Source organism: Schistocerca nitens, chromosome 7, assembly GCF_023898315.1.
Source record: "Schistocerca nitens isolate TAMUIC-IGC-003100 chromosome 7, iqSchNite1.1, whole genome shotgun sequence".
In the NCBI taxonomy this organism is placed as follows: Eukaryota; Metazoa; Arthropoda; class Insecta; order Orthoptera; family Acrididae; genus Schistocerca; species Schistocerca nitens.
In genome coordinates, this window is record NC_064620.1 from 618853430 (window position 1) to 618866656 (window position 13227).

General features: G+C 43.7%; 1 protein-coding gene across 1 annotated transcript in view; it reads left to right on the forward strand.

Moving 5' to 3' along the window:
• Positions 1–12833, forward strand: part of LOC126195791 (trichohyalin-like) — an 83836-nt gene extending 71003 nt beyond the window's left edge. The window contains exon 2 of the mRNA XM_049934426.1: positions 12744–12833. Within this exon, the coding sequence (XP_049790383.1) occupies positions 12744–12833 (90 nt within the window). The remainder of the gene's footprint in view (positions 1–12743) is intronic.
• Positions 12834–13227: the final 394 nt, after the last annotated feature.

Consider the following 13227-nt stretch of genomic DNA (forward strand, 5'->3'; position numbering starts at 1 on the left):
TTTACCTGCAGCTCTACCACAGCTTTTTCTGGCATTTTTCGTTCGAAAACAGCCAAGCCAAATCCCAATTCTTTTTCTGTGTAACACTAAGCGATATCTCGTAGAACATAACGTCACAACCAGCGAAAGGTGCAGGGCGGCGCTGCAGTCGTTGAGTGTAGTCGGCCGGGACGTGCGTTGTGTGGGCTGCCACGAAATTTGTCGGTCGGTCGATAAATTGTGCGTGTATGCGTTTGTGTGTGTGTGTGTGTGTTTAAGGTCCTTGAGGAATTCAAAACGTTTGATTCTAGAGAGAAGCGTGTGAAGAACTGTGGTTCAGGTTTAGAAGAAAAGCTGACCATGTGTTTCATGGACATGTGCCTTGTGGAATATAAGACGTATTAGAGATAAAGTTAGTGAACTGCTTATAGATGTTGACTCTGAAATTATTGGTATATCAGAGCACCACTTAAATTATTTGGCAATTCAGTGGCCCTCCTTTACCAGGCTACAGATTAGCTGGCTGTTTCTCAAGGAGTCCCTTGTGTACGTGAAAAACAGTATTCCATTTGAGTCCATAGACGTATCAAGACACTGCACTGAACAGATATTTGAATGCTGTGTAGAGTTAGTTGAATTTAGTAAAACTAAACTTCTAACTGTTGTTGTTTATAGGTCCCCTAACTCCGACTTCAGAGCATTTCTAATCAAGCAAGAGAGGGTTCTTGATTCACTTTGTAGGGAGTACCAGAAACTAGTTACATGTGGTGACTTCAATATTAATTTTGTATATGATTGTAGAAGAAAAAGGATGTTGATAGATCTAAATTCACACGATCTGATGCAAATTGTGTTTTTTTCAACTACGGTGCTGGGGAACAGTAGCACAGCCATAGACAATATTTTTATTCATTCTTCATTACTAGATGGTCATTCTGTTTGTAAGAGCGTGAATGGCCTTTCAGACCACGATGCACACATTTTAGCACTAATAGGCTTTTGTACTCAAACCAATGTCACATTTAATTACAAACTATGTAGGAAAGTTAACCCAACGGCAATAGTGAGTATTTTAAAAACTGTCAAGGAACAAGAGTGGCAGGATGTTTATAGCGCCGATAACATAGGTGATAAATACAGTTCTTTACTTAACACATTTCTAATGCTCTTAGAGAGTTGCTTTCCATTACACCATTTTAAACGGGGTACTAGCAGTAATGGGCAGCCCAGGGGGCTCACTAGTGGGATAAGGATATCATGTAGAACAAAGAGGGAATTATATCAAAATATTGTGAGTAGTCACAATCAGGCTACAGTAGCCCATTACAAACAGTATTGTAAGATGCTTAAAATGTTATTAGGAAGGGAAAGAGTATGTGGTATGCAAATAGATTAGCTAATTCACAGGATAAAATTAAAACCATATGGTCAGTTGTGAAGGAAGTGTCTGGTCAGAAGCACAAGGTCGACGATATAAAGTCACAGTAAAAATATTTCTGTTACTGATAAAACAGATATATGTATAGTATTTAACAATCATTTTCTGAGCATTGCTGGTGAATTAAATAAAAATTTAGTTTCCACAGGAAATCATATAACTTCCTTGGCAAATGTCTTCCCGAGATTGATGTCTGAAATACTCCTCTGTGATACAGACAAGAGGGACACTGAGTCAATAATTAAATCACTGAAGACTAAGTACTCTCATGGTTATGATGGAGTGTCTAGCAGAATATTAAAGTACTATGCTGCGCATGTTAGCCCTGTATTAAGCCATATTTGTAATTTTTCCTTTAGGAATGATCAGTTTCCTGAGCGATTAAAGTATTCAGTAGTAAAGCCGCTTTATAAAAAGGGAGAACGGGGTAATGTAGATAATTTTAGACCCATTTCTATGCCACCAGTGTTTCCTAAAGTTATTGAAAAGGCTTTGTATGTAAGGATAATTGATCATTTTATATCATACGATTTGCTATCAAATGTACAGTTCGACTTTAGAAGTCGTTTAACAACTGAATATGCTATATTCTCTTTTCTCTGTGAGATACTGGATGGGCTAACCAAAACGTTTCGAACGCTTGGCGTATTTTTTGATTTAACAAAGGCATTAGATTGTGTTGATCGCAAAATATTGCTCCAGAAGTTGGACCATTACGGAATATGGGGAGAAGCTAACAATTGGTTCATCTCTTACTTTAGCAACAGGCAGCAAAAGGTCATTATTCACAACGATGAAAACAGGTGTGATGTGGGATGTGAGTGTGGTACTGTCAAGTGGGGGTAGGAGGGGGGGGTGCCCCAGGGATCAGTGTTGCGGCCACTCCTGTTACTTATTTATATAAATGATATGCCCTCTAGTATTACGGGTAACCCTAAAATATTTCTGTTTTCTGATAACACTAGCTTGATAGTAAAGGATGCTGTGTGCAACATTGGCTCGGATTCAAATAGTGCAGTACGTGACCTCAGTTCATGGCTTGTAGAAAATAAACTAAAGTTAAATCACAGTAAGACTCAGTTTTTACAGTTTCTAACACACAATTCAACACCTGACGTTTTAATTTCACAGAACCGGCATATGGTTAGTGAAACTGAATAGTACAAATTTCTAGGTATTCAGCTAGATAGTCAGCTGTCGTGGAAACACCACGTTCAGGATCTTATTCAAAGACTTAATACTGCCATTTTTACTATTCGAACGGTATCAGAAGTGACTTATACTTCGACACGAAAATTAGTCTACTTCGCTTATTTTCATTCGCTTATGTCTTACGGTATTATATTTTGGGATAGCTCTTCCCACTGTAGAAGGATATTTTTGGCTCAGAAACGGGCGGTTTGGGCAATAAGTGGTGCGAGTTCACGAACCTCCTGTCGACTTCTGTTCACGAGTCTGGGTATTTTGACATTGGCCTCTCAATATCTATACTCCTTATTGTCGTTTCTTGTTACCAATATTAGTTTATTCTCAAGAACAGGCAACTTTCACTTGGTTAATGTTGTGTTGGCAGAAGAACCAACACCGTGTTAGTAGTGGAGGCCGAAATGCACGCGTTTTAGCTCACGCAGGCTGGCGTGAGGAGGAAAGAACTATATTGACGTGAGGTCTGGAACATGACAAGGAATTAGAATTCAGAAAGCGGACGTAATTAGTTTGATACTTAACTTTAATCCATTAATGATGAACGTCGCTCTTGACGGTACATGATTCACAATATTATCAGTTCAGAATACATTACTGAAGAATATGGCGCCTCGCTAGCAAATGACGTAGCAGAAGCCTATGGTAAACTGTCGTCTCTGCAAATGAGAGCATGTGTGGTGAGTGAACCATCGCTAGCAAAGTCGGCTGTACAACTGGGGCGAGTGCTAGGGAGTCTCTCTAGACTAGACCTGCCATTTGGTGGCGCTCGGTCTGCAATTCACTGATAGTGGCGACACGCGGGTCCGACGTATACTAACGGACCGCGGCCGATTTAAAGGCTACCACCTAGCAAGTGTGGTGTCTGGCGGTGACACCACATTCCTCTCCCGCGAATCGCCATACGGTTGTAGTATAAGACCTCCGTCCGCCGTGGGGGGGACCCCATGTTGTCGTGTGTGACGAGGTGGGAGCCTAACAACAGGCGAGGCTGCGCCACCAGCACCCTGCCGTTCGGACCGCGGGGAGCTAGGGAACGCCTCAAAACCTACTCCAGCGTGCACACCAACCACTCCAACATGCGGTGTATGCGCCCGTAGAGAGACAGGAGGAGCCGAAGGGTCGACCTCCATCGGGCCGGGGCACCCGACGGGCGAAGACGACATATGGTCGGGAGCGGGCAAGAGTTCCACGTCGGAGGACAACTGGTCACGGGAAGCGATCGGCTGCACGTGACCCAGGGAGGTGACCGGTGGCTGAAGCGACGCGTCCACTGCGGGCGTCACCGGCGGGAAAACAGGCGGCAGCGGAGGCGGCGCGTCGCAATGGGGCAAAATGGAAAGCAGCGTCGGTAACACATGGGGCTGAGGTGAGCCAGTAGATGGGTCCCCGGGCGCTGACCAGACGGCACCTTAGCTGAAAGCAGAGGGCGAGCGGCAGATCCCGTGCGACGACAGAGGCGCAGCTGATTGAGATGCTGGCGCACCTCACCAGAGGCCCACAAATACATAGCGCGTCCGAGGCAGCGAAGAATCCGGCCTTCGAGCCAACGCCGTGAACCTCTATAGTGGCAGTAGTAGACAACGTCGTCTGGGGCAAAAGCAGGTGTCGGCCACTGCACAGGAACATGATGCGGCGAATGTAACAAAGACATCAAGGTTCGATGATGACGACCGTGGAGCAATTCAGCCATCCAGCGACCATCTCGGGGCTGAGAGCGATATGAAGACAAAAAGAGCAATAACGCGTCCTTCCGAGAATGCGACTCTTTCAACTTTCTGTGACTTGAAAGTCCTGACCAATCTTTCAGCGGCACCGTTTGACTGTGGCGAAAACGGCGCGGACGTCAGATGTCGAATACCATTGGCCTTGCAGAATAACTGAAATTCTGTGGACATGAATTGTGGGCCATTGTCAGAAACAATTGTCTGTGGAAGACCTTCAATGCAAAAGATAGCAGATAACGCTTGGATGGTGGTAGATGACGTCGTGAAAGACATCTGGACAACAAAAGGAAAATTACTACAAAAGGAAAATTACTGAACGAATCTATCACAACCAACCATCGAGCATTCCAGAAAATGACCACTCCAGAATGGACCAGCAAAATCGATGTGTAAGCGTTGCCAAGGGGAAGTGGCTTTTGGCCACGCAAAGAATTTCCGCGGTGGTGCTGATTGTTGTTCGGTTTATGCCATGCAGGAAGAGCACATAGTTGTAATCGCGGCATCTATTCCGAACCATGTACAGTGCTGACGAGCAAGTTGTTTTGTTCTCACTATACCCCAATATCCTTGGTGGAGAAGCTTTAAGACAGAGGACTGTAACGAACGTGGGACCACGACCCTGGACTGATCATCATCAGAACGCAACAGCAAAACAGCACGTCGAACAAAAAGTCACTCCTGGTGAGCAAAAAATCGGCGGACCAACGGATCCCCGATCCATGACTTTGACAAGGGCCATTGCGTAGCAAGAAAACGCAGAACGGTAGCAAGGACAGCGTCGGCAGTTGTGGCTGTAGCTACACGGCGAAAATCAATCGGCAACGATTCGACCACGTCATCGGTTTCCGAATCAATGACCATGCAAGCAAGTTAAATTAGACCAGCGAATGAATTTCTGCACGGTATGTGGAGGTACAGGCTTGTTCGGATGAAAAAGCGATGTCAAAGGTTTATGGTCTGTGATTATGGTAAAGTGACGACCATACAAGAAGTCATGAAACTTTGTAACACCAAATACGAGAGCCAATGCTTCTTTCTCGATCTGTGAGTAGTTTCTTTGCGCAGACGAGAGCAATTTGGACGCAAAGGCAATAAGGCGATCGTGCGAGCCATCTTTGTGCGCAAGCAGAGCACCGATCCCGAAATCCGATGCATCCACCATCAACAAAAGGGGCTTCTGGGGATCGAATGGCGTAAGGCAAGTATTGGAAAGCAACGCCGATTTCAACTAGCGAAAGGCGCGTTCGCATTCCGTCGTCCAGACGAACGGAACGCGGCGTAAGCGATGAAGCAGAGCTGATATGGAAAAGGCATGCGGCACATATTTACGACAATAGTTAATTTTTCCCAGCACACTTTGTAGCTGCTTCAAATTCTGCGGTGAAGGCAAGTCTTGTGTGGCACAGAGGTGTGTGGGACTGGGATGTATGCCTTGGGCATTGAGTACATGGCCCATGTATGGCAAGTCACGAGCGAAAATCACTCATTTGTCCTTCCGTAAGCGAAAACCATTTCATCGCAAAACCTGAAACAATGCTCTGGGACTGGCTAAATGTTCTTCTTCCGTCTTTCCGGAGATCACAATATCGTCCAGATAGTTTGCTGCAGTAAGTACCGACGCACCAACAGTTTGTAGATATCGCTGAAACAATACAGGGGCGGATACGCACCCGAATGGCAGTCGTTTGGATTGATACAAATCAAATGAGAGCGTATGTAGTCAGTGAACCATCGCTAGCAAAGTCTGCTGTACAACTGGGGCGAGTGCTATGGAGTCTCTCTAGACTAGACCTGCCGTGTGGCGGCGCTCGGTCTGCAATTCACTGATAGTGGCGACACGCGGATCCGACGTATACTAATGGACCGCGGCCGATTTAAAGGCTACCACCTAGCAAGTGTGGTGTCTGGCGGTCACACCACGGTTAATACTCGGCAGAAATCAAATCTTCATTTGGATCGGACTTCCTTAACTCTAGTGCAGAAAGGTGTGCAGTATACTGCTGCATCAATTTTCAATAAGCTACCACTGGAATTCAAAAATCTTAGCAGTAATCCACGCGCTTTCAAATCGAAACTGAAGAGTTTCCTCATGGGTCACTCCTTCTATTCTGTTGAGGAGTTCCTTGAAAAGTTAAGCTGATTCTTATTGTATTGCTGATAGCGTTTACTTAAACATATGGACTGACTTTTTTCAGGTTCGTTAACATTTATTTTTATCTGTTATTACTTTTGTGGTGTCACCGCTAGACACCACACTTGCTAGGTGGTAGCTTAAATCGGCCGCGGTCCATTAGTACATGTCGGACCCGCGTGTCGCCACTGTCAGGATCGCAGACCGAGCGCCACCACTAGGCAGGTCTCGAGAGACGTACTAGCACTCGCCCCAGTTGTACGACGACGTTGCTAGCGACTACACTGACGAAGCCTTTCTCTCATTTGCCGAGAGACAGTTAGAATAGCCTTAAGCTAAGTCCATGGCTACGACCTAGCAAGGCGCCATTAGTTACTTCATGAATCTAAAGAGTCTCACTTGTATCATCAAGAATGCTGTATACCAAAGGACGATATAAAAGTTAAGTGTTCTAGTAGCTACGTTCTTTTCTTTATCACATTCATTACGAATCCTGTTCCAGACTTAACGCCAGACGGCGTGAGTTGACGCGTGCCCTTTCGGCTACTTCACTGTGGACTGGCTGCCTTAACAGTCCACTACAACTTTCATGTTGTAATATCATGTACTGACTCTTTCCATGAGCTTGGAGATTTGCTCCTCAATTTGGTCCTACGGAACTTGACGTGTAAATAAATGAAAATAAAAAGTGGAGCCGTCGGTGATGGGACAGACCAGTCCTGCATGACCGAGTAGTCGCGCATAAAATGCGAAGTGTGCGTAACCGGACAGCCTGCGCGCACTAGTTATGGTGGCCGAGCGTAGAGGGCGTGACCGTGTCCCAGGTAGTGTTCGACTATAAAAACGTTAAACGTGTCCTTATCCCTCCGCTACTACATCCAGCACAGGCTTCTCAATTGTGGTGTGTTTATAATCATGCAGAGTGAGAAAGCAAGTGCAGTAATAAGTAAAACTGTAACCAATGCGTAAATGCAGAAGAAACTATTGGGTCTAAAAAGCGAAATAAGAAATAAATATTTGTTATAAACGATAACTGAAGTCTACAAGATACGTCTCGTGCCTAAACTGATCTATGTTATTGTGTTTCTAGTCGGGAGCAACTCATTTAAAGAAACACAGTTGTAAGATATCCCACACTGGCACACGTCCTTCAGGAATGTACGTATTAATAATAATATAAAAAAAACAACAGTTCGTTGCAATGTGCACTAAAGAGATGATACTTTGAGAGTTGTTTCTGGTGAAGGTTTCAACGAAATAGGTCTACAATTAATTCATTTGGGCGCATATTATCGAGAACTCAGCGTTTCAGATATTATGTGAAACCTCTCTAGTGTAAGTAAACATGTCACAGAAGAGGTTGCAGCAGCTCGGAACCGGATAAGGCCTTCTGTTATTATCTAAGTTATTAATGAAACATTGTCTGCGACAGTTGCTATGTGGAATGATTTGTGAAAAAGTTGCATTATTTGACACTTACAGCACATTACATAAACACAGATTGGTGTCTTGTGAATATCGTTTTACTTACAACCATATTCGCAGACGTTAAGCCGACGGGAGTAAATATTACTAAAGACGCACAGGAGAGGATGACTGATACGAATATTTTGTTTTTGTCTCCGACCAGGTTTTCAATACAATAACAGATTTGGAATATCGTGAGAGCGTTCCCTGTTGTGTTCCTCTTATAACAGTACTTAGCCACATTTGCGACGTTAAATGACACGAACAAAAGCGTCTTCTGCCCATGTTTGGAGCCAAAGTTCCCATTCGTCTGAACAGCTTGTGCACTACGCGAGAATCCGTACGAGCACTGTATAACGAAGTTGCTGCTTTCGTGGAGGACAAGAATTCTGCTTACAGATTAGAGGGGTGTGAGAATCAACTTGCATTAAGAATTGTAGATTTTCCGGAAACCGTTTAAAGGGGGCAGACATGAATTAATATCCAGTTACTTCTTCGGTTTTACAAACTCGAGAAAATCTGTAGCGTCAAAGACAATGATTGTGATATCAGTTGAATTACCGCAGTTGCAAGTGCCGTTTCATGACGACACGGGGAAAGAATAGATTCGTAATCAATTAGTGTAGCTGGTGCATTTTGGGAGATGTGTATTTTCGACGGAGGTACAAGGAATTAAAAACAGCGTCCTGACTTGTCACTTCCAAACATAAAATTGCAGCTTTCGTTAGGCTGTGTTTCCCTTACCTCAATATGTTTAACACAAAGGGAAAACAACGAATTTCTTACCACTGTGTGATGAATGTGTGCAAGCTGTTCAGTTACAACCTGCGACCATTAACGTAGTTTTTCTACACTTTGTGTAAAGTGTCTCATAGCAAAACGGACGTACTGAGTGCAAATTAAAATACAGCTGCCCAAAGAGGACCAGTGCGGACTGTAGTTATCGTATGGCAACGAAAGGTGGTAGATATTCTAATGAGATAATGAGGAATTGATTTACGCTGGAAAAAAATACTTCCAGTTCTGACTACCACGTGCAAATCTGGCGTTGTAAATGCGAGAAAAGGTTATGGAAATGTTTCCGTAGGTAACGGATTAGGACGAGACATGGGCGGAAAAGTAAAACAAGTAAGAAAGGCTTAGCTTTGATATTATTGTTAACCGCCACCCACACAATTTGTTCAGTATGAGCATCCGTAGAAAGAAGTGATCAACAGTTGCTCACAGCAATTCCAGTGGAATCTCAGCAGCGTGTCCCTGTGTACCGGCATTCAGATCAGGTTGAGACCGAACGTGTCTCTGATAAGAGCATTCTCTTAGATATCCCAAAAGCCAAAAGACGCATGGATTCGGATAAGGTGACTTGCAGGCCATACATCACGAAACAACACTCCCGTGGAAGGTTGCATTAAGCAGATTTTTCACTGGACAAGCGACTTCAGGTGTTGCCTCATCTTGCATGAAAACTCTGGTTTACAGACAGTTCCGCTTTCTCGAAGTAGAAATCACATGCTGTACAAGGAAGTCTCGATAGCTTGCACACGTCTCGGTACATCTGACAGGCTCTCTGCGCTTGTCCTCTTCAAAGAAGAACGGACCAACAATAAAGGTGGTTGTGAATCCACACCACACAGTCACATACGGAGAATGCAGTGTCTCTTCGTGTACAACACGCTGTCCAACAGTAGGCAAATTCGGCAGTTCTGTGCAATCACTACACCCTGTACTGTAAAATGTCCCTCGTCAACCCACAGAATATTGCCTAGCCACATGTCACAAACTTCGATCTGTGCCAGAAACAGAAGAGCTAAATGAGGTGCGGCACTGTCTGAATCGTCTACATGTACCAGTGTCCGATATATCGGAACACTTTCCGCACTGTAGACTATTGCATGGACAATTCTCATGACACATGTGCACTAGTACTACGCAGGACACATGCTGCGCAGTCAACTACAGCAACAGCAACCTCGTCAGTAACTTCTACAGGGATAGGACACCTCCCTTTTCCAGATGCTACATCAAGCTCACCCGTGTTTCCTAATTTCGTCATCATTTAATGTATACTATTTAATGACATTGGGTCTATCCTCAGACTTTCAGCTGGTTTTATCTCTCAATGTTCCACTCTAACTTTCGTCATTAGCATAAGACAGTTTCACTAACAGTGCATGGTCTCTCTTCTCTAGAGTCATAATGTTCACTCACCTTATGGCTTGTCAGATGACAGCGTGAGTAGTAGGGCTGAGCCGTTTCTAGCCCCCTCTGATGACAAATTGATATTAAATTAACTAAGGAAATTAATTGATCAATTAAGTACCCCTACTCCTAAAAACGTCATGGGTTTTCCACAGCCGGCACGTGGGTCCCACTCAGACAACTCCCAGTACACTCCCAACCAGTGGTGTAATACAAGATGGTCGCCTCAGGAAAAATGCTGGGAAATTCGTTCAGTCTGTGTCGAGCCGATGAACTAGAAGATTATCACAACAGCAGGTTAATATAATGTAAATCATAATGCATTAATCAATTTTCATAGATACTGTTTATTTATTTTTAACATGCCTCTAAATTGATGCTGGAGTTGAAACAATTTGCAAATATACTAATTATGCAACCGAGCGAGGTGGCGCAGTGGTTAGCACACTGGACTCGCATTCGGGAGGACGACGGTTCAATCCCGTCTCCGGCCATCCTGATTTAGGTTTTCCGTGATTTCCCTAAATCGTTTCAGGCAAATGCCGGGATGGTTCCTTTGAAAGGGCACGGCCGATTTCCTTCCCAATCCTTCCTTACCCCGAGCTTACGCTCCGTCTCTAATGACCCCGATGTCGACGGGACGTTAAACACTAACCCATACCATACTAATTATGCAGAATATTGTTTCACACATACTTACACAAAAATTCGCAGCTAGTAGCAGATTGACTAAAAAGATTAGAACTAAATGTTGCATGGACTATTTAAACAATTTGTGGGGATATTGTTTATGGAATATTGTATATTGTTTAAACAGTTTAAGCATGGTGTGGTAAATTCACATAGTTTAGAAATTGAAAATGTCACAGGAACTAAATGTAACACTGCACACAGAGAGAGAGAGAAAGAGAGAGACCTTTGCAGATGACAAAACAATATTTAAACAATTTGCGATATAATTACACTTTATATTCCGAGAAATACAGCCACACTTGAACACACTCTAAAAAGATCGAAGCAGGTTCTGGCACACCTGTGAAAACTCCCAGTCTTTGTCCAGCCTTCCTTCTTGGGACGTTTCGTCCACTTTTGTGGGAAGTACTAAAGCCTACCTCCCTGAGACACTTCGTGCACTGTTTGACCCTTCAATACCCTCGAAAATGTTGCTTTACACAATTTGTTTCGAATACACTTGCACACAAAACACTGCACTGTAGTTGGAAAGTGTTATATACCTGCGCTGAAAGTTCTGACGCACCAAGCCAAGGCCAGACCTCTCTCTAGTCTTCAGTTCCAGTACTGACTTCTTGTCACCACTCATAAACAGACCAGTTTTCTCTAGTGCATGGGGAACGAGAATATATCGCGCAAAATAAATTAATGCAAATACACTTGGAAATATATTGCATGGGAATATTGTTTATAATCTGAAACTAAGTTAAATGAGCGCCAATAAACGACGTCAAAACCTTAAAGACAATTATAATACTTGTGGGAGTATTGTTTAAACGTTTTCCACTAAAATAAATATATAATAATAAAAATAAAAATCATGTCAAAACTCTAAAGATGATCCTGCATCACGTAACAATATTGTTAAATATACTAGCACAGCAGTTTGCTGTATGAGGCACCATCGTAGCCTGGCACTGGTGGAGCAATATGTGCACCAGCGGCTGCAACTCTCCGCAGAGTGAACCAGTGACTGGAAGTGGGCTCTCCAGCCAGATCGTCGAACATGTCTAGCACAAAGAACGGATCAGTGGAACAAGTGAGTATTTCCAGAATGCGACAGAACCCAAATACAAAAGTGCACGAAATCTGTGGCTAGCAGACCAGTACCAACTTTTCCTGCATTCTGCGACCAGCATTCATCAGTAGGTGGGGAGGAACATCGCACTCCTGTTGGCTCCGTGGGTGAAATGGTAGGCAGAAGGGTAGAGGTTATGTAAACCATCATCGTCCCCTCATTCTTCCATCGTAAGTTCACCTGTGTCTTTGCTTGTTTGTATTTATGTCAGTTCTTTTTTTTTGGGGGGGGGGGGGGGGAATGAAGTGCTCAGATTCCATCTAAAGCATCACCAGTGGTAGGAGCAACAATACCTTCTTCAGGGCAGCCTGCCATGTAAGTTAATTGCTTTTTTTCTGTTCATACAATGTACCTGTGTGTTCTGTAATTTTCGCATCCTCCTACAGCAAATTTTAGGCCATCGATGGGAGAGGCACTGCTCCATACTGTCGAGCTTTGAACAGTTTGCTGATGTAACTTTTTTACTACTTCACCCCCTCCCAGCAGTTGTTTAGCCTGTAGATGGCTAAGGACTCCTTTGTACTATCGAGCTTTGAAAGGTTTGCTGACCTAATTCTTTTAGTACCTCCCCCCCCCCCCCCCGCTAGCAATTGTTCAGGACATAGGTGGCAGAGGCACTCCTCTGTACTATCGAGGCTTGAATGGTTTGCTGACATAATTTTTTTAGTGCTTCACCCCCTCTCAGAAATTTTTTGGCTGTAGGTGACAGAGGCACTACTCTATATCACCCAGTTTCGAACGGTTTTCTGCTGTAAGTTTAGTGTGGGACCAATTTTTATTCTGTAACAGGTATTAAATTCCTTCTTTTTGTTTATTCTCGTTGCAGCTCTCATCCCTGAGTTGCTGGCTGCGCTGGACCGCCAACTGGAGGCAGAGTGAGCACTGCAGCAGCCTCCAGCAATAATATGCAATCCAGATCAGCATGAACGAAAGTGCATTTTATTTTCATAACGTGTAGGAGCTAGAGAATTTTTGTTCATGTAATATACCGTGGGTCTAATGATGAGGGCATGTAATGTATATACATTTATTTTTCGTAATATGTTGCATTCTGTTGGAGAATACGATTTTACTTTGTATTTCTGTGAGATAAAGTATACGATTTTCTGTATGATTTTTTCTGTATGTCTCTAACATTTTCAAGAAATAATTACATTCATTATCTTATTGTTGTAGGCAGCGTTAGTGACCTAGATAGATGCCTCCAAGGAGAAGGCGCAGCCAGCATTGAATAAATGAGAAGGCAGCTGCTGAGGAAGTTGAAAGGCAGCGC